Here is a 23,005-nt window from a genome sequence, read left to right on the forward strand (position 1 = left end):
TGCAACTTTGAATTCTAAAAAGAAAAGTTGGACAATTCGAAGCCCAGATCTTAGTGCTGGAGGTATTAACCTGCAGAAGCTATATTGTCTAGGAATGAGCAGAAATGAGCAATGTATGTTTCCATGGCACTTTGGAATCCAAGAGACTATGGTAGTTTTATGCAACTAGCTTTATGGGAAAGTCATTTTGAGAATTGGATGGATGCTGGGCCAATCCACTCGCCCTGACACATTTATATGTGTATATATAGACAGCACTGCTCTTTGATATGTCCATTGCACCTACACCAATCTTCTTTACTCTGGGTGAGAAAGTGGGGACAGCTTTTACATTGGGAATTAGATTTGGCTTTGGCCACTGCTTGCGGTCCCCTGTGCTAGAATTTAGGTCTTACAGTTATGGCAATTTAAAAAATTAAATTCTGGGGCCTGGGGGAAGAATGCAATAAAAATAGGCCAGATTCAGTGGCTGAAATACAGCATTTCCAGTTATTATGGTAAAACCATCTGAGCATGACAAACTATACAGTTCCTTACCATGTCAGTATTACTGTTTCTGGATTTAAGTAAATCTGTGGAAAGCTAAAGACAACCTTGTGCAGCAGTCCTAAAGTCATTGTCTTACTCTCTGTTGTTATATAAAGCAGTACTTCTCCAGATAAACCTAGCTTGAAGATTCTACATTAACTATAAAAGTTGATCTTGTGAAAAGTGTCCCATGGCTACCAGTTTGCCTACTCTACAGAAACCTTAGATAATTGCTGTGAATTTTTTTAAGCAAGTGTGAAAAAAAATGTGAATTATCTCAAATGTCTGCTGGTTCCTTATCTTTGTGTCTTTTGCTATGATGTTGTAGAGCTTGGATCATATGGAAAGCTTATGTATTATGAAACAATGACTGAAGAAGGTAAGAAATATTTTAGAATTTTTGTGTCAGCATTCTTTTTACTTTACAAAAAAGTATCTTTTTTGTGGTTACCTTTTTCTTCTTTGGGGTGTTTTTTTTTTCATTTCCTCTGCATGATCTCACTAACATATAATGTGACGTGTTACCATACTTTTAAAACATTTTTATCAACTTGCATTTGCAATTTTGATTTTTATTGTCATACAGCAAATACATTTTTGCTTACTCTGACAGACATTTTGATTTTTTTCCCCCTGCAAACATGTGTACATGAGTGCTGACGATTTCAGTCAGCTACCCAATAATTAGAATGTGGTTCATTGAGCTAAGATAATAGTATATGAACACATATCGGTGAAGAAAAAGTTAAATCTGACTTCTCTGAAGCCAGGTTAGTTTAAAACCCAAGTATTTCTGACATAGCTGATAAGTTGTGAATTGGGTTAAAATGAATGATTTCTTTCCCCAGGAAGTATTCCAAGGAAGCTTGAGGTATTAGTCAATCTGTAGTGGTGGACAAGGATGATGATGATATTGGATTTATATCCCGCCCTCCACTCCTAAACTCAGAGTCTCAGAGCGGCTCACAATCTGTTTTATCTTCCTCCCTCGCAACAGACACCCTGTGAGGTGGGTAGGGCTGAGAGAGCTCTCACAGAAGCTGCCCCTTCAAGAACAACCTCTGCCAGAGCTATGGCTGACCCAAAGTCATTCCAACAGGTGCAAGTGGAGGAGTGGGGAATCAAACCCAGTTCTCCCAGATAATAGTCCGTGCACTTTACCACTACACCAAATTGGCTCCAAGGATTTGTGCACCTGGGTGACAGAACACACAGACCTTTCCTCCTTCATTCCATCCCCTTCTCCTCTAGCAACTCCTCTCCCTTACATCAGCCACTCCACTTTGACTTTATCCTTTCCCTCTTGAGCACATACCTTGGGCTAAGAGGAACAGAGAAGTGTGGTGGGAGGAAGGAGCCTGCTTTCCCCCTGTTCTTCAGTGCCATTTCCCTCCAGGCTGTTTCATCCTCATTGCAGCTGCTGCTCTGCTGAAGAAGACAGGGCAGAACGAAGGAAATCAGTGTTTCCTGCCAGCCGGGCCTCATTTTGGGCAGGACCTCACAGGAGCAGAGCTCCAGAACCTCTAAATTTTGTTGTGCTCTTTCTTTCTTAAATCCCCCTCCCCAACAAATATTTGCTTCTGGGCTCCATTGTTCAAACCCCCTGTGAGAATTTTGCTGAATTCTAAGGTTTGACAAACTAATAAAAAAGGGGAAATAACCAAAACATATAAAGCAGACAGATGGAATCTTCATCATGCCAGTGTGGCCACATAGGAGAAAGTAATTTAGAAAGTATGATGGAAGTCAGGTTTTATTGTAACCATTATAATTCAAGAAGCATTTTAAGGTAGATGCTGAACTAATATAATTTAGTACACTTTCTGGTGATGTCAGGGGTGTGTGGCATATGCAAATAAGTTGTCCTAATGAGCTCTGGCACCTCTTTTTATACAAAATGAAACCAGCCTGTTCCAACCTCGTGATTGCTGCTCCTCTGGGATAAGGAAAGGAAAGTAGAATCATTGCTAAAAGAAGGTGATACCAGTAGAGGCAGAAGCAGCAGTGTCCCCTTAGCTAGTAATCCAGAATTAAGGAATCCCCCCCGAAAATTAATTTGGCTCCCTCTCTGGTTTGGTGGTGGTTGTTTTTCTGAAGGAAAGAGAATGCAGTATCTGAAGTAATTAATAGGGTGCTGTGCTGTTTAATTCTGTTGGGTTTCTGCTTTGTTTGCTACTTTTTAAATTTTGTAAACTTATGGTCAATTGAAAATGGTATAAAAACAGGTTTGACAAATGCCTAGCAGTGTGCAGCTTACACTATGCCCCCAGAATCTTCTGCAATGTACTCAGGTTTGGGGGCGTATGATCAGTTGATGTGCAAAAGGATTCCATAAAGGATGACAGTTTGATAGCTAAGTGAAAAAACAATAAAATAAACAGATAAAGGCATATGAGAAACTATAGTAATGTTAGTTAAGTATAAATATAGGTTGTGGTCAACTGTTTTCACACTACAATAAAATTACTATATTTTGTATACTGTATAAATGGAATCAATGTTCAGGCTCCAAATTAGCTGCTGCCTTTTATATTCAGTTGTAATTAGTCTGTGTTGGGTTAGACAATTAATATGAAGGCTATTGCATGCTTACAAAGATAAGAAATATGCAATGCCCTTTCTTCTTTAGCAACCTTAATAAGGACCTTTTTTTTATTTTGTATTTTATCTCAGTTTTGATTTTTATTCTGCATTTTTCAAAGTCTCACATATGTTCTGTTATCTATCAACCAAATGATCAATAGAGATAGGTATCTAAATCTCTCTCTATATATATAGAGAGAGAGAAAGATCAAAAATAGTGCCTTGCAATTAAATGCTGAATTGTAGTGCTCAAATTTGTTGTATTGTGACATTAAGCCTTGAAGAACTAAAGCAGTTTTTAGCCTATACCTTTATAGGTGTGGAAAGGGAGCATTTGTGGGGGGAGGGGCTGGTCACACACCTGTACAATTTAGAAGAATATCTTTGCTTGAAGGTCACATACAAGAAAAAGGAGGAGACACAGCAGGAGTATATTTGAGTTACTGTTCAGATATTCCATTTTCTTTAACCCCAGTCATTTTCCAGTTCCAATTCCCAAGGTAATATGGCACATGGAGGAGGACCCAGATCTGACTTGTTAAAAACCAGTATATCTAGTTTGAGACTTAGAATCAACTTTCACTCTGTGTGTGACTGTATGTAGTGAGTACCTCCAGCATTTATCTAAATCCTTAGTGCTTGATCCTGCAGAGTAGTAGAGAGGACTGCTTAAACATGGCATCCATTTCTCCAGGGATGGCCCTGGCCCTGGATTCACCCCCAGCCTCCAGGGTTGCCAGGCCTCCCTGGCCAGCATCAGGAAATGGGGGGGTAGGGTTGCCAGATCCAGGTTGGGGAACTATTGGAAATGTAATTCCAGGGGATCCCAAACTACTGACAGGAGCTGCCAGCAGCAGCCACCCAGCTAGCTGGGACTCTGCAGGGACCCCATAGGAGCCAGCAGCAGAGGAGATGGCAGCAGGCATGGCAGCACTGTCTCACCAAGAGAAGGAGGCAGCCAGTAGGGAGGAGAGAGAACCAGCAGCATGTATAGGCACTGTGGATGGGTGGGCCTGTGGGAAGTGAGCCAGTGCCAGGTTGGTGGGAATTTCCTCTTCAGCAGGCCTGCTAAGTCAGCCAGTAGGGGTTACTGGAACTACCAGGCAGTTTCAGGGAGGGCCTATCACAGGGAGAACTGGAAGGAAGGAACCGGCTTACCCTAGGCTACTCAGAGGGCAGGATATTTGGGGAGGAGAAGAGGTGGGGCCAAATCCAACCCATATAAAGCTAACCCCACATCTAGGGTTCCCAAGTCCCCCGCGGCCCCCAGTGGAAGACTTTTTTTGCGCATGCAGTGCATACGACATGATAACATCACCCAGAAGTGACATCATCACACCAGCAATATCACTCACCAGCCACTCTAGGCATTTCTGGGAAAACTCTATGGTTTTCCTGGCTGCTCTAGTGATTTGGGAGGGACAAACTCTATGGTACCTATTATATCATAAAGTTTTCCCTCCCAAATTGCTACAGCATCTGGAAAAACCATAGAGTTTTCCCAAAAACATCTAGAGCGGCCAGTGAGCGACATCACTGGCGCAATGACATCACTTTCGGGTGACGTCATCGCACCTGCGACATCAGAGGTTTCCCCCTCCGACCCAATGTAGGCTGGCAGGTTCGAAACCTCCAGGTTGGGAAAAACCCCACCCGGCCTGGGGGCTTGGCAGCCCTACCCACAGCAGGCCAGGGTGGAATCAGAAGCCCTTGCCCCTAGGTCTAGGGAAAACACAGGGAAGAGCAAGGAAGAAAGTGGTGCAAGTAGGGTTGCCAAGTCTTACCTGGATCTGGGCGGCGGACCATAGCATTTTTTACCCAATTGCTAGAGCACTGCGGGCATGATGGGCCCGGCAGGATGATGTCACTTCCAGGTGATGTCCTCACACCAGGCACATCATGGTGCGCTGGAGCTCTTCGGGGGTGGGGTGGGGGTGGCGGCCCCAAAATTGGGAATCCCCACCTCTAGAAGGAACTTGGGAAGCCTAGGTACAAGCTCCTCCCTCTCCCATTCTGAGGCCTGAGATAGCCTGTCTGTTGTGTGACAGCACAGCTGAAGGCCAGCAGGTGTGGCTGGAGGGAGGAGCCTCACAGTTTGAGAAATCTTGTAAATAGTGACCTCATCCTAGAAAACTTTTTTTGTGTACTGTGTGTGACATCATGAATGAATGAGGGATGAGGATGCTGCTGAGCTAAGGCTGGACCTACATATTATGAGGGAAATAGAGGGCTGGATCCTTCCAGTTCTTTTCACCCAATTTCACCTCATTTTCCTCCTTACTGAAGCCCAATTTAGCTGGATCCAACCCTTAGCTGAACTTACTGGATCCAACCCTTCGTTCCCAAGCCAATATTTCTGTTCTACTGCTGATGTTATTAGGTAGTTGTGAGTTGCGCAGCCCCTCTTTGCATACATGTGATCATTCTGCTCTAGCCATTCTCTAACAGGATTTTTTGCTCTCCTGCCAGGCTCTGAGATTGGAACCAGTTTGGCTGTGGGGGAGGGGAAGAAATTTATGGATAATACAATTTAGGTTCTGTGTTTTGTGAACATTGGCCTGATCAGGAAACAAGGTTGCTCCATCCTTAAAAGAGGCATGGTGAAAAAGTGAGCATTTTAGCCACTGAAGCATTTGTATGTGGTATAGTATCAAATAGTTCTTGTACAGGAAAAGGAAGACAGATGCAGCCACAAAATGTATCTTTTATTAACCAGAAGTTAGAATCTTTTGGCCTAGCTGCTCTATTTAGAATTATTCCCCCCCACAAGAATCTTTAAACACATCTATTTGCTGTTAGCAGATAGATGTGCTTAAAGGATACCCCTTGCTTATTAATTTCTCTGAAATGTGAAATGTACTGACAACAATAATCTCCCTATAAACATTTTGTTTTTCATTCCTCTTACTTTGATCCCTTGCAGTTCAATTCTGACATAGGATTGTATTACCATTGCCTGACTGTAGTGAGATCAAATGTTACCTGTGGCAATAGCTTCTGTGGTGCAAACAGTCATTGGTACTGCTACAGTTATATCTGATGGTGAAAGAGGGAAAAACATCTGCCTTCCAGGCCAACTTTCCTGACGGCCTCTTCCTGTACTCAGGCTATATAATCTCCTAAATTTCAACATATCTGAAAAATCACACAAAGGAACTAGATGGAATCCTGTCCCATTCATGGCACAGCAGATGTTATTATGTGCTAGTACTTTCTGGGGGCAGAAGCAATGGCCTCAACACCTGCAAGAAGCAACAATCATGCACCACCATCATGATGACCTTTAAGCCTAGCTGTAGGATCAGGTTATAACATCTGCTTTGCTCTAACTTGAACCAACTGCTTTGCAAATACCTGCCAGTGGTCATTAAAAACCACTGTTATGTCTTCACAGTACATTGGTTGGTATGCAAACCACACCATCACCCCCATCAGAATCATGCTCCCAGTGCAAGGATTTGAATGTGGGATTTTAGTTATGAATTAAGCTGATGATGACAAGGCTATTCTTCATTCATTGTTTCTTTCTTCATCTCTCTTCTTAGCACCAGATGTTTAAGTAGCCTCTTTCCTTTCTTGAAGTTTAAAATTTGTCTACCCTGTGAGCTGCTATTATTCATTATCTTGCCTTAAATACTCCTATTTTCAAGTTTTGCGGTATGTACTAAAGACATTGTTCTGTGTAAAACCTACTTGCAACTGTTTTTTAAAAACCTTGAACCTCCCAAACTAATTGTAAAATAATAACAGCAATTCTTCTGGAAGGTTGCATGTTCCAGCTTGCAGTTGTGTTGGTGTCTGTCATATTTTTGATGTCTTTTTTGTAATATGATTGTGTAATTTTCATGCTTTCATACATGGGTGCTCCTGTTTCCAGTGTGCAGTGAATATTAATCCCCCGCTACCTCAGCAATCCATAATCATTCCAGAAGACACTGATAAAATAATCTGAGCCTCAGTTAACTTGAGTTTAAAAATTTTGGGGGGTGATATTAAGAACTTGTCTGTCTTCAAAATATTGGGCTACTTATTCTGCTTATACTTTATCTGTATCCCTTCCTCATTATCTCTACTAGTAACCATATGCAATTATACTTGTTAGTGTATAGTGCACTATTGATCTCTTAGGCTAAAATCCTGTGCATATTTACTCGTATAAGTATCATCACATTTAGTGAGTGGTATTTAGCTCTGAGTTAACATAAATAAGATCCAGCTGCTGCAAACCAATACAGTTGCTTTCATGAACCAGGGCCTTTAAGGCAAAAGTGGAGAAACCATAATAGCTGTTCTGTTTGTAAAAATGTTGGTACAAATACTGGTAGGTTGTTACACTTAGTTAAAACTTGATGTTTAAGTTCTTTCTTTGTGCAAAGTGCTTTTTGACAACACTTACATATTTAGCTAGACAAATAATTTTTTTTGTATATCCTCTTGAGAATAGAATTCAGTAAGTCTGATTTTTCACTGTGTGAATTTAAAAGTTTAGGTAAAAGCCAAGAAATCTATAACATCAAATAGCCATGCTTTAAGAAATGTGTTCTTTTCTTTTAGGAAAGTTCAAAGAAAGAGTACAAATTCTTCAAAAGATGGCCAAAAAATGCCAGGTGGAGGATGATGAAAAACAGAAGGGAAGTGCTAATCGTGTTGGTAGGTACAGAAGTATAATATTGTTTCTTCAACATGGAATATTTCTTTTGTTTCTTTTCTGATGCATCAGGACATGCTTACACAGCATGACCCCTTCCAGTCTGGCTTCCATCCTGGTCATGGGATGGAGACTGCTCTGGTCGCCCTCACAGATCACCTTAGAAGGCAACTGGATCAAGGCAGATCAGCGCTGCTATTGCTTTTAGATCTTTCAGCTGCATTTAATACGGTTGATTACAATCTAATGACCCACTGTTTTGCCGACACTGGAATTCAGGGTAGCCTTACAGTGGTTTTCCTCCTTCCTCCATGGTCAGGGGTAAAGGGTGGCAATTGGCGAGCAGACCTCCCTGCATTATCCACTAGAATGTGGTGTACCACAGGGAGCTATTCTCTCGCCAATGATGTTTAACATCTACATGCGCCCCCCTTGCCCAGATTGCCAGAGGTTTTGGGCTGGGTTGTCACCAATATGCAGATGACACTCAGCTCTATCTGATGATTGTCAGCCAGTCAGACTCTGCCCTGGACCATCTGACCGCGGCACTGGAAGCAGTGGCCGGTTGGCTACAGCTGAGCCAGCTGAAGCTTAATCCAACTAAGACTGAGGTCCTGTACCTGAGTTGCAGGGGGCCAAGACTGGGCATCTGACTCCTTACCCTGGATGGGGCATCTCTTGTGCCAGCTCAGAAGGTGAGGAGTCTGGGTGTGATACTGGATCCCACCCCTTCTATGGAGGCCCAGGTCACAGCCACTGCATGATCTGCTTTTCACCATCTTCAGCAGGTTAAACAACTATTACCCTATCTGGCTCCTCAGAACTTGCAACAGTCACTTCCAGGTTGGACTACTGTAACTCACTCTACGCAGGCTTGCCCTTGAGACTGATCCAGAAACTCCAGCTGGTGCAGAATGCAGCAGCACGATTGCTAACTGAATTGCCTGTACGGGCAAGCAGTCAGCCGATGGTGCACAGTCTGCACTGGCTACCAATTGAGTACCAGAGCCACTTCAAGGTTTTAGTATTGATATTTAAAGCCTTGCGTGGCCTGGGACTGTCATACCTGCAGGACTGTCTCTCCCTCTATGAGCCCCGAAGGCCATTACGATCAGCCAGCCAACATCTTCTGACCATCCCTGGCCCAAAGGACATCCGGCTTGCCTCAACCAGGACCAGGGCTTTTTTAGCCCTGGCCCTGGCCTGGTGGAATCAGTTCCCTATAGAGATTTGGGCCCTTCCGGATTTATTACCATTCTGGAGGGCTTGCAAAACGGAGCTGTTCCGTCAGGTCTTTGGTTGAGGCAAGCGGACATCCTCATCCTCCTATTATACCATCTAACCAGCCTCCCAGCAATGACTGCCATTTCAACTAAGGTCAATACTGTTGACATCTTAGGGCAACTTAAGGCTGCCCAGAATAATTACGCCCCATGTGCTCAAATCATCCATGCCGTCTTAAATCATTAATTTAATTTATTGGCTTAATTGTTTTAACTATTCTGATGTTTTATTGTTGATTTTACTGTTTTAGAATGTTGGAATCCACCCTGAGCCTTTATGGGAAAGGGCGGACTATAAATGTACAAAATAAATAAATAAATCATTATGTTACATATTAATTCTTGAGTATTTCCCGAGATGGCCCTTTTTATATGTAAACTGTAAGATAAAAAAAAGATCATGGAGAAAAATGCTTGGAAATTGGCTCAATCCCATAAAGAAGATTTAGGGAAGGGGACCCTGCCCGTTTCTATTCCTTACAGGCAATGCCATCGGCTCAAAACAAAATCTAAAGTACATGCAAAGTAAGGGACCAATTCCTCACTAACAGTTGCTGTGCCCCCGAGCTTCTGCTTTCCCCAGCTCAAGTGATCAGTTCCTCACCAGTTGCTACGCTGGTACATTTTGATCCGCAGCTCCCTCCAATTTCCCTTGTGGCTTCCTGCTCTTGTTTTTTAGGTTTCCTGACTGCTATCTCCATGCAGTCATGTAAACCATGTTTTAGGAATGCATTCATGGCTTTATTGTGAAGTTGCTTTATTTCTTGTTTGTGGCACCAAAACTTTGGACTTCCTCACCAGGAAGATTCAGCTGTCTCCCACTATTGGTATTCGTTCCATCTGTGGTGAGGACTTTCTTGTTTTATCTGGCATACCTTCAATAATGGTTATCAGCCCTGGTCCCTGGTTTGTTTGTTTATATATTTTAATTGAATTATTATATACTTTTAAATTTTTAATTGTTCAGATGTCTTAATGTTTTTATGTGTGCTGCCTTGAGGACCCTTATCAGGGGCATAAAAATGATTTGAATAAATTAAAAAAAACCTGAAGTTGTTATGAACATTCTACATTCTAGCTGCTTTCAGTATTTATATCTGGATTGTGTTTGTGTGACACTGATTTGAAAAAAGAATTGATACAGTATTTTTTCTCCAACAAGACTTACATATGAATGTGGTAAACAATAGTCTTTTTAATTTATGGATTGTATTTCAGAAAACATTGCACTGCCCAAGAATACAAAAGTTGAAGTTGAAGTGACACCTCCAAATGATGCTTCAGAACCATTGCAAAATGGAAGCGCCTTTCCAGCAGATGAGGTAACTGTTGTTTTTCCCCTTTTCTTTCTTCCTGCCCATTAAAAGTATTTATGCTTCCTTCTGTGTAATATAGGAAGTGCCATAAAGAGGGTCAGTGTGGAGGGATTATAATAAAATGATTAATGATATGAGGATTCACGCTGTGACGGGGTGACCATTCTATTAAGCACTCACCTGTAACAATCACTCTGTCATTGCTTCAGGTGTCAAAATTTACCATGCAGAAAATGGCACAATAGGCACAGGTAGTGATTTAAAACCAGTGTTGGTTTATTTAAACAGACTGGCAGGGAAGGAATGGGATATTTACATAGGTTTTGGGATTTAGAAGATGCAGGCAGACAGTTAAAACTGAACACAAAACTATGTCTGAGGTTACTGATTTCACAAGATACAGTGTTACCTTTCAGTTGGTTTAACTTTCACGAAAGGTAGCCTTGATGTTAAAGGTTTATCTTTTTATAACTGTTCTAGATTTCTGGGTAACTTTCCCACTTTCTGATCACGCAATCTTAAGCATACCCTGCTTTGTTCCTTGGCTTATAAGAGTGAGGTCTCTCCACTAGACTTCTTTCTCTGGCATGATTGTTACTATCTTCCCTCTAAGGTACATAACCTACACCTTTGGCACCTTTTACTGCCACCTCAAAACCTTTTTCCAAAGCCTGATGTACCAGACATCCAGTCTTTTCCTCCTTGGACACTAAATTTTATACAGGAAACTGTTTTCCTTCTCAAGATATGATTCCCATCAGAGTCTCCAATATTCAAAACCATCGGTCCGGAAGGAGGGATCCCCCTTCCAGCTTTTGACGGGGTGCCACTGGTACCAGTGCATGAAGTCAGGAGCTTGGGAGTGCTACTGGAGTCTTCCTTGACAATGGAGGCCCAGATAGCTGCCACTGCCAAATCCACCTTTTTTCATCTTAGACGGGCGAGGCAGCTGGCCCCCTTCTTGGAACGAGGCGACCTGGCAACAGTGATCCATGCGACGGTCACCTCGAAATTGGACTACTGTAACACCCTCTACATGGGGCTGCCCCTGTACCGAACGCGGAAACTGCAGCTAGTGCAGAACTCAGCAGCCAGGCTACTAGTGGGACTACCTCAGTGGGAACACATGCGGCCTAGGCTGCGGGAACTGCACTGGCTGCCAATTGTATACCGGGTTCGTTACAAGGTGCTGGTTATCACCTTTAAAGCCCTATATGGCCAAGGACCTGCCTACCTCAGGGACCGCCTCTCTCCATATGTTCCCCAGAGAGCACTGCATTCCAGCTCACAAAATCTTTTGGAAATCCCTGGGCCTAAGGAGGCCAAACTTAAAACAACTAGGGAGCAGGCCTTCTCTATAAAAGCGCCCCAATGGTGGAATCAGCTGCCGGAAGAGGTGCGGGGCCTACGGGATCTTAATCAGTTCCGTAGGGCCTGCAAAACTGCCCTCTTCCAAGTAGCCTTTTAAGATGTAACCAGAACGAATATTACGCTGCTTTGGATAAACAGAGACTGCAGCACCACTGTATTGTTTTAGCTTATTCTTAAAATTAATTTATACATTGTATTTATACTGTTGATTGATTTTATCTGTTATTGTCATACCATGATACTGTATCATGCTCTGTAAGCCGCCCTGAGCCTGCCTTGGCGGGGAGGGCGGGGTATAAATAAAAACTTATTATTATTATTATTATTATTATTATTATTATTATTATTATTATTATCCCACATGGGCTCTGAATCAGACTCTGCTTTGTGTCTCTTGTCACACACTAGAGAGCATCACAAAGACCACCACTCTCTTTTCCACTTACTCTTCAACTCCTTCAACTCTGTAACTGCTTTCTCCAACTGTCCAACTGCCACACTCTTTTGACAGTTAGTGATAGTTCCCCCTGTCACTCACTCACAGTTCCATTAGTTGTCACTCACTTGCACTGCATCTCAGCATGCATATGCCTGCAATCCGTCATACATGCACCTTCTTCTCTTGCATTACTAGATCACTGGGTCAGATAGCAAAGTTGGCTCAGAACAGATTAAAAAAAATACCTCTTTACACAATGTTTGGTTTAACTTACAGGATTCAGAACCACAATATGTGACAGGCAGTTTGTGGTTCTTTAATTTAAAAAGGTTCAGACATTTCGTTCACTGAAAAGGTCTGTGTTCAGATGCTGCATACCTTCATTCCACAAAAGAAGGATATTGCCTTCCTTTGTACTTCCTAAACATCTACCTAACCATTGTTGGAAAGCAGATACAGGAACTATGTGGACTTTTGGTCTAGTCCTGTATGTTCTTAAGATCTTTATGGTAAAAAGATGATCAGAATAGTAAGAATGGTGAGGACAAGGCTGAAAGTATAGAGGATGAACCTTCTCTACTAAGGAATCAGAACTGGAAAGAAAAAAAAAAACATTCACTCAAGTTCTGTAGTGGGGACAGGTATTGTAGTGTCTGCGAAAGAATGTGAAGAAGGAAGGGCCAAATTTTCCACATGCCTTTTGCATTAGTGTCTGTTAATGCCTAGTGTCAAAGGAGGAAAATAGAAAAGAGTTCTGTTCACGAGCAAGCCTCAAGTGTTCATGTATGTGCTACTGACACAGCAGAGAGTGGGCTTACTTTGCTCTCAACAGATTTTCACACAGAAGAAAGAAAATTGCTCAGCTTTTTACCTGTAATATGACTAGAATGATAGAAGAATTAGAATCATTTAAAAAAATAATGTTAAAGGATAGGCTTCCCAATCCCCAGGTCCCAGAGGGGGATCCCCCGGTTTTACAGACTTCCTCCCTCCCCCAGCCAGCTGGGCGGCGGGAGAAGCCCCACCCCCACAGCCATCATGCACCTCCATGAACAATTCCCATAGGGAATGATGAGGAATTGATCTGCGGGTATCGGGGGCTCTGGGGGGGCCCTGTTTTTTGAGATAGAGGCACTAAATTTTCAGTATAGCATATAGTGCCTCTCCTCAAAATACCTCCCAAGTTTCAAAAAGATTGGACCAGGGGGTCCAATTCTATGAGCCCCCAAAGAAGGTGCCCCTATCCTTCATTATTTCCTATGGAAGGAAGGCATTTAAAAAGATGTGCAGTCCCTTTAAATGTGATGGCCAGAACTCCCTTTAAGTTCACTTATGCTTGTCACACCCTTGCTCTTGGCTCCTCCCCAATGTCTCCTGGCTCCACCCCCAAAGTCTCCTGGCTCCACCCCCAAAGTCCCCAGATATTTGTTGAATTGGACTTGGCAACCCTATTGAAGGATAAAAGTTACTTCTCCTGACCTGGCTAGCCCAGGCTATCCTGATCTCATCAGACCTCAGAAACTAAGCCGGGTCAGCCCTTGTTAATATTTGGATGAGAGACCACAAAGGAACACCAGGGTCGCTACGCAGAGGCAGGCAATGGCAAACCACCTCTGAACTTCCTTTGCCTGAAAACCCTACAGAGTTGCCATAAGTCAGCTGCATAAGTCAGCTGATGGGGGGGGATGTTACTTAGAAAGTTTGGAAATGGCAAAACAAAGCTTAGATTTGACCGTCTTTTCTGTTTTTAAAAAGGAGGAGAAATCCTCTTTGACAGCCTAAAAAGGCTATGCTGAGAATCTTGGGACCTATGTGTATAATAGCCATCTGAGACAAGGATTGTGGCATGGATAAGCTTTGGGTGAGATTGAATGAGCTCCAACTCCAAGACCAGACAAAAATTTAGTAATGCTTATTCCTAATCAACAGGGCCTGAATTTAGAATAAACAGATTAAAATAAGTCTTTTTTTTTTTTTGCAAAATTTTGACTGATAAAAGTTAGAAGATTGAGGACTTTAGAAGTCCCATTAATTTCAGCTGGGTGAAAAGATAAGCATCTGTTCAGCCTTTGCACTGAAATAATTGGATTTAAGGGTGCTTAACTTTGACTGGATTATGCTCTTTGTCTAACCAGGAAGGATTGTTTTTTTAGCACGGGAAAACATACAAAGGTCCTGCATTGAACAAATTATTATGGAAGGCTGTCTTTCCCGTAGCTCATATCTCAGAAATTATTCAAGAAGCACAGGGATTCAAAGAAGCACAATTGCTTCTCATAGAATATTCTATGTGTAATCATTTTGTATTGAGTGTTTTGTTGGAAAAGCCTGCAGAGTTAGGAACAATCATTATAGAAAGCAAAGCACTGTAAAGAGTTTATTATTTCAAATAACTAAGAAGAAAATAAGTGATTCAGTGCAAATCCACCTAACTAGATTACTTTTGCATAGCAATAGAATTGTGTTCATTTTGTCCAAGAATGATCTCAAAATGTAAAGCAATTATGACTGCTTTCACTGTAACTTCTTTTTGGTCTGATGATGGTATATTTTGAAAACATTTATGTATGCTAAGTGAATGTAATACCAGATACATTATAGAATATTTACAGTGATACCTAATTTTATGATCACTAGATATTGCCTGTTAACTGTTCTGTCTTTCCACCCAAATTTGAGCCAGTGTACAAAAAGTAAGTCAGGAACATGAGAAACTTCCATTATGGTGAAAACCATGGAAAACCAGTGACAAGGCTAAATGCTAAACACAGGGCTTTTTAAAAGGAAAATTTTGAACTGCACAGTGGTATGTGGTTGTAATTTGGGCACATAGTGTGTTCTGCCACCACACACCTGTACATTTTCATTGTGTATGCGGGCATGCCTTGTGGCTTATTCACATTCTATTTAGAAGCTTATATAGATTGAATTTCCTCAGAACTGGAAATTTGATGGTGCTAAGTGCTAACAAAAAATTAAAATAAGGTGCACTAGGGCAGTCCTGATGGTTGCCTTCTCTGACAGAAAATAATCCTCCTACCACACAGTCCAGCACCACAAACTGAAAAAGTACTAGTGCCTTAAGCACATGGAGAGCTAACATAATTCTACCTGTGCAAATTTTTAAATTGCACAAATAATAATTTTAGTACACATTTTTTCTAGAACTTCATGTATGTGTCTGATAACACTTTTTAAAAAGCCCTGTCTAAGAAGTCTCATATCTGCACTGTGGGATGAATACAGCACATGGTTCTGACCAAGGCAAAATTATTGTTATGGGTTTCTAGTGCTTATTCAGAAGCATAGCTGTTTTTGTTTTAAAGAACTGCTGTGATATCTTCATTTTGCTATAAAGGTTTCAGGATTCATAAAAGTCACCTTGCTTTTTTATGTTTCTCTTGGGAACCAATCATATTCCAAATGATGGATAGAGAAAACGTTATCATCCCCATTGTGCACTAACATCTACCATTCCCATGCTGAGGGTTAGGGTAGCCAGCCTCCAGGTGGGGCCTGGAGATCACCCGTTTTTACAACTGATCTCCACCTGGCAGAGATCAGCTCCCCTGGAGAAAATGGCTGCTTTGAAGGGTGGATTCTACCACGTTGGGCATTGTACCACGTTGAGGTCCCTCCCTTCCCCAAACCCCACCCTTTCCTGGATCCACCTCCAAAGGTTGCAGGTATTTTCCAGCACAGACCTGGCAACCCTATAAGGGATGTGTGTGAATTCTTTTGTTTGTAGGATTCCAGACTGGTGCATGACATATGTAGTCAGATCATCATACTTGGGGCATCACAGTTTTTTGTAGTGGACATGAGATACACATAAGTCACTTCATACAAATTAATTTGCTAGAAAATTGATCTGTGCAATGAAAAAAAAAGTTGCCACAGAGTGGCGGGGGGGGGGGGCGGAATTGGATCAGCCCAAGAAAACATGAAATGCTTACATTTTTTTCCATGTAACACTTAGGAAATAACAATATTTTGTTTGTAATTTATTTCCAGAGCATGGAAATATACTGAGCATAGATATATGAAGAGAGGGCACTTAAATAGGAGTTTCTTGGATTTCAATCAGATTCCAACTTCCTTTAATTTCGGGACACATAAAGAAAACAGAATTTTTTGGCTCACAGCTTTTGCAAACACTAGAAACACAATCAGTGCATAATCCAGAATTACATTTAGAGCTGTAGAGGACATGCTGTCCAATCATAGTCTTTTATACTGAGAAATAATTCCACTGCATTTAGGAGAGCTTATTCCTAATAAATGTGCATAGAGTTAACATTCTGCGTGTTGTGAAACTAGGACTGTCAACCAATTAAATAAATTTTGGTTGATTAATTATCTTCCTTTTAACCAACTGATATCCAACTGAATTTAAATAAACACGTTTATAATAAGCTTTTTAAAGGAAGTGCACATTTACATTTATTTTTAATAAACAAAAGCTGGCAGTCAAGTGCTGGATGAAAAGGCCATATTTTATATTTTCTTGTTTCCAGAATTAGAATCTTCTGTTATATAATGCTATATATTTATAGCTTGACACTGAATATGTCTGAGACAATAGAAAGAAAAAAAGGATTATTGGTACTTTTTTATTAAATACGTTTTAAACGTGCTTATAGAAACTCATCCAGAAACAGAATTTTTTTAAAAAAAAAATTCTGCGGGTAAGCAATTAGGCAAGTTTAGTTGTAATTGTTCTAACCTATGACTGTTCTAAAAATAACATTCAATTTCACATGAACATCTCCCACTCAATTGTGATCCTTTTTACCAGTTTCTATGGAAACCTAATCAGAAAAATTTATATGTGCTTAACATGGCAAAGATAACTTAGAGAAAGAATAGGCATCTGGGATCTAATGAGGGAGCAACCCTGAGCAATACTGTTTTCTGTATAATTACTAAACAGTTCTCAAGAGCAATCATGGCTAAGTGAAATTACCTTGATATACCAAAGCAACACATTATTAGTTCACTTCAGGAAAAGTTCTTGTGTGGTTTTATCTCCTGGCAATAGGCTTGCCAACTACAGGTTGGGAAATTCCTGGAAATTTGAGGGAAGGATCCTGGAGAAGTCAGAGTTGGGGGAGGAAGGGACCTAAGCAGGTTATAATGCCATAGAGTCTACCCTCCAAAGCACCATTTTCTGCAGGTGATGTGATTCTTTGTAGTCTGGAGATGAGTTGAAATTCCAGAAAATCTCCAGGCCCCATCTGGAGGCTGGAAACCCTACCAGGCAATTCATGTATAACCTTTTTCACTCAAAGCTAACTATGAGTAGTTGGTCTTTTACCCCATCATGTGGTTCATCAAGTATTCCATAGAACACAAGCCACCCAAATATACATAAAAGCATGGCCTTTTTTTGTAGCAGGAACTCCTTTGCATATTAGGCCACACACCCCTGATGTAGGCAATCCTCCTAGAGCTTACAGTAGGGCCTGTACCAAGAGCCCTGTAAGCTCTTTGAGGATTGGCTACATCAGGGGGGTATGGCCTAATATGCAAAGATGTTCCTGCTACAAAAAATGCCCCGCATAAAAGATTTTGGGGGTTATAAATAATGAACTGAGTTGCATTCTAATCTAAGTGGACTGCATTAGGTTATTTAATTTTTGTAAAGAAGAAAGGGACAGGTATGGAGTGCCAGAACAATGATACACATGTTGCTCAATCTCACAGAAGCTGCAGAGCAAGACCTCTGTTTTCTCCATTGGCTGAGGCTCTTCTCTTTGGGAGGAAGGGAGGGAGGCAGAGCTTGCTTTGCCAGGCTCTCTCAATCCCACAGCAGAGCTATTGAGCCAAGCTTCTCTTCCTTCTATTGGCTGAGGCTCCTCAGAGCTTCCTTTGCTCAGTTACATGCATCCAATGGGAGAAATACAAAGAAAGCACCTTTAAGACCAATGAGTGGTAATGGTTTAAGCATATTTTATTTTAGGAGGTTTTTTAAAACAAATCTTTAATTGTGTTTGTCTGTGTCCTTTATAAAGTTTATATCTCTGCTAAAGGTAAAAGTAGTCCCCTGTGCAAGCACCAGTTGTTTCTGACTCTGGGATGCAACATTTTTATGGCAGACTTTTTACGGAGTGGTTTGCTATTGCCTTCCCCGGTCATCTACATTTTACCTCCAGCAAGCTAGGTTCTCTGCTACCTAATCTGAAATAGGTACATGGCCTGGCAAAACAAGGTCTCATTTATGTCAGATCCAGCCCTCATAACAAATGAGTTTGACACCCCTGCTCTAAACCATGATTAATGCCAACAGTTGAAGGAAGGGGGGATAGGAGCAGGAGGAAGTCCATATTTGTGAAATTGGTTCCCACTTTGCAAATTGTGGCTTACCAGGAGTCAGTATTAAGTCTTTGTTCTACTACTACGGAATAACATGGCTAGCCACCAAAAAGAGAATGAGTGAAAAGGGGAAAGTGTGGGAGGAGGGGGGGGGGGGAAATAAGACATTATAAAAATTTACTGATTTGGCCTCCAGTTTTGTACTATAAAGGTTGCCATATTACAACCCTATTGCTTCACAATTCTCCTTACCAAAATCTATTTCCTTCCTTCTCCTTCTGGACTCTGTTACAAAGACAAGCTATGATGATCAGTGTTTAGACTAAGTTGAAAGACAGATAGTGGAGTTGTATTTTGTACTTAAATCATTTTAATCTCAAGAAATTTGCCATCAACCCAATGAAATATCTGGTGGTCTACCACTTACAGATTCCCTGAAATGCCTCCTGTTAAGCTTCTTTTCTTTCCACTGACTTGGTACCCTTGGCACCTGCTTATTTCCAGAGCCTTTCGTTTCGTTTAAATCTTGCCATGGCCTCTTCAAGTTAGAGAACAATGTTTATTTTTTTCATTTCTATCCCACTTTTCTCCCTAATCAGGACCCAAAGCTGCTTATTATGTAGTTCTCCCCTCTTCCTCCCTATCCCCACAACAACCTTGTGAGATATTGTGATAGATCCAAGGTTACCCAGTAAGCTTCTATGTCAGAGCAGGGTTTTGAAACAAGTTATCCCAGCTTGAGCCCAACACTATAATGAATACACCACCCTGCTTTGCTGAGAATAAGCCCCATTGAATAAAATTGGATTTAGTTCTGAGAAGACCAGATTTAAGATTTTTTCCCACAAATATATGTTCACATGGTGTTCTCTTGTTAACAGATTTCATTATTAGGGTTTGTAGAATCTTTCGGGCTCAAGTGCCGTGTTCTACTGGAGAAAGTTTTCCTTCCAGACGTTTTGTTCTCAGCTGCGGAGGACATCCTCAGTGGCATTGCAGCCGGAGCAGGCGCTCTGACCTTCTTGGCTGCTGTGCATCTCAATGCACAGACTAGGGCTGCTAGTCTGGAAGGAAAACTTTCTCCAGTAGAACACGGCACTTGAGCCCGAAAGATTCTACAAACCCTAATGATGTTACCAGCCGTGAAAACCTGAAATCTTAGATTTCATTATGCTTTAAAAACCTGTTTGATAGTTAGCTAATCTCTCCTATATAATAATTCCCTTAGCAGACTGGTCACAAATCAGATACTTTCCCTTTGGCTGTCTGTTGCTGCTGCAGAGAAGAGAAAGCCTTCCCTCAATTGGCTGAGGGAGGGAGGAAGAAGGTGGGAAAAAGCCAGAGAACAACTTCCCTTGATTGGCTAAGGAAGGAGGGAAAGATCCAGAGAAAGTCTTCCCTTGATTGGTTGAGGGCTCCTCCCTCTTTTCCTTTGGAAGGGTAATAGCCAGAAATGGGGGGAAATGGTGTTCTGTGGCAGCAGGGCAGATACAGAGAGGGGGGGAGAAGGAAGGGAGAGAGAAAGCCAGAAAGAGAGAGAGAATGTGTGTTTAAGACTAATAGTGTTATCAGAAGACACTGTTGGTCTGAAAGGTATCACTAAAGGCCTTTGAGGGAGAACTCATTTCGCCCAATCCAGACTAGGGCTGCTAGTTCCAGGTTGGTGGGAAATTCCTGGAGATTTTGTGGTGGAATTTGAGGAGGACAGGATTAGGTGAGGGGAGAGGCCTTGGCTGAATATAATGCCATAGAGTCCACCCTCCAAAGCAGTTATTTTCTCTAGAGGGAGAGAGATCTGTTGTCTGAAGTTCAGGTGTGATACCAGGAGGTCTTCAGGCTCAATCTGGAGGTTGGCTACCCTAGACCTGGCTGCTAGCTACTGTTCAGCAGCAGCCTCCCTATGACAACCAGTGTGGCATAAGAGTTAGAGCTTCAGAGTGGAGTCTGCCAGACCCAGGTTCTTCCTGTGGAAGCTAACTGGGTGATTTTGGACCAGTCACAGACTTTCAGCCTAACCTACCTCACAGGGTTGTTGTGCAGATCAAAAGGGGACAGGAGAATGATGTAATCTGCTTTAGTTTCCACACACACACACACTGTGGGAAAAGACTGCCCTTTTCCTAGGTAGAGGCTGCAGGCAGGGGGAGGTAATGGAAAGCTGAAGTCAGAGGGGGCAGATAAAGGGAAGGAGATAGGGTTGCCAACTCCAAGGTGGAAAATTCCTAGAGATTTGAGGGGTGGAGACTGGAGAACGTGGGTTTGAAGAGAGGTGGGACCTCAGACAGGTACAATGCCATAGACACAACCTTGCAAACCAGCCACTTCCTCCTAGGGAACCATTGTTACCAATCTCCAGGAGAGGTCTGATCACTCAGAATTACAGCTGCTCTCCAGATGGCAAGATCACTTCCCCTGGAGAAAATGGCTGCTTTGCAGGGTGAACTATGTCATTATACTCTGCTGAGGTCACTTCCCTCCTATTTTGGTCCACACTGTGATTTCAGACCACTCACAGACTTCAGCCTAACCTACCTCACAAGATTGTTGTGCAGATCAAAAGGGAGGAGAATAATGTAAGCTGCTTTGATGCTCGCTGCAGTCAAAGGCTGTACTTTTCTTAGACAGAGGCTGCAGAGAGGGGAGAGGAGATGGAAAGAAGTCAGATCAACTCATCTACAGAAAACAACTGCCTTGGGTGGGTCGGAAGACAGCAAGAGGGGGCACTCACCCACTCACCTAGAGCCTCTTTCATTGTATTTTTCTCCACAATGGGCCTTATTTCTAGTAAATAATAATAATGTATAGTACGAGAAATAATACCTCTGTCAGACTAGCTTCAGCTGTAAAGTGTTGCCCTTCTCCCAGCCACATCCCACTTCCTCTTCCCTGTACGCCCAACCTCTTGCAGCAACAGTCCACCTATTTTTTCTACATTAGTTTTCACCCAATTTGATCCATATTCCAACACACTCCCCCCACCTTCTCCATTTTATTTATTTATTTAGTTTTGCCTTTCTGACACCTTTCCTGGCCACTGAGATTAATGTCCATCTGTAGTTACTTCTTCCCTTTCACTACCTGTAGACAGTCACTTCTTAACTGACTGACTTAAGTAGCACAGGTACAGCTATGGAATGTAACTCAGCCCTGTTTCCCAGCACTCAGATGTAACTGGTTCTTTCAAGTACCACTCTCATTGGTTTCTGTGTTGCTGGGATAATTTTTCATTGCTCTATCTACCTATCTCTCTCAGACTGATTTCTCACTTGGCCTGTTCTGGGCTTAGAGCCCTCCCCGCCCCCCACCCCCCACCCCCAGTGCTTCTGTCCGATTGTGCACAAGCTGCCACAGAGCTGCAGCTTACCCTGCCGCTTTCCGCAGCAAGCAAGATCCTCTGAAAACCGGTTTTTGCTTGCTGCAGGAAAGAGGTGGAGCAAGTCACAGCCCCATGGCAGCTTGTGTGAAATCGGACAGAAGCGCTGGTGGAAAAAAGGCTCAGAAACTGGAACAAGCCTAGTGATAAATTTGTTTCAGTCTCCCTGTTTCACACAAAATGCATATACTTCCATCATTTCAACACAATGAGCTAATTACAATATAAAGCCTCTCTTGGCTTACAAGGTTGATGGGCACTACCATTTTTTGTTTCTTTTGTGTTCTGTGCAAGTTGAATCTGTCAGAACAAGCTTCAAAACACTGTGATGTTGCATGAAGCCAATTGTGCAGATTTTCTCATACAGTTCAAAGTGTACATACAAGTGATGGGTGCTTAGTTACTACTTTGAAATAAGCATATAAAGCAAACTTGTTAATAAGCCCAGAGTCAGAAAGCAGGATAAATGTTTCAGACAGAAAGGCCCCAGGCCATATGAAACTGCCATAATAGCATTTGGAAAAAATTACATGGCAATATATTTCACACTGGTACTTTAAAAATATGGTAGCTTTTGACTAAGTGGTGGTGCACAGAAACCACAAGAGCAACAAAAGTGAATATTTTGAAATGATTTGTTATCAGAGGAAGAATCAGTTGGCTTGTATGCTAGACCTAATGAGCTTCAAAGCAATGTTGTTTTGAAGCTGTAATATATATATATATATATATATATATATATATATATATATATATATATATATATATATATGGGGTATAGTTTAAAGTACGTGTAACTACATCATGCATGTAATAAAAATGCGGCTGGAGGAGAAATCTTTCATGAAACATTCAACCCAGTGGGCTTTCATGAAAATATTCAGCCCTGTGCCTATATAAAAATTGTCTTTAACCCATGGGATCTCAAACTAAGCAGGATCGGTTCTTGGATGGGAGATCACCAAAGAAGATTTTTTTAGAGGAAGACAATAGCACTGCTTCTGACTCACTTGTCTTAAAAACCCTATAGGGTCACCATAAGTCATCTGCAACTTATTGGCACTTCACACATGCGCACACATACACACAGAGAGATTTAATTCATAAATGCAATTTTTTTAATTTTCAGTCAGAACTGGTTGCATAGTG

General features: G+C 41.8%; 1 protein-coding gene across 3 annotated transcripts in view; it reads left to right on the plus strand.

Annotated features, from left to right (window-relative positions):
- SLC24A2 (solute carrier family 24 member 2) overlaps positions 1 to 23,005 on the plus strand; it is a 135,313-nt gene that overhangs the window by 96,221 nt on the left and 16,087 nt on the right. For 2 of the 3 annotated variants that reach the window (XM_060237223.1, XM_060237224.1), the window contains 2 exons: positions 7,666 to 7,761; positions 10,261 to 10,364. In XM_060237223.1, the coding sequence (XP_060093206.1) occupies positions 7,666 to 7,761; positions 10,261 to 10,364 (200 nt within the window). Of the gene's footprint in view, positions 1 to 856; positions 908 to 7,665; positions 7,762 to 10,260; positions 10,365 to 23,005 lie in introns of all 3 variants that reach the window. The other variant, XM_060237225.1, reaches the window with a different exon arrangement.

This window comes from Heteronotia binoei, chromosome 4 (genome assembly GCF_032191835.1).
Source record: "Heteronotia binoei isolate CCM8104 ecotype False Entrance Well chromosome 4, APGP_CSIRO_Hbin_v1, whole genome shotgun sequence".
NCBI classification, from domain to species: Eukaryota; Metazoa; Chordata; class Lepidosauria; order Squamata; family Gekkonidae; genus Heteronotia; species Heteronotia binoei.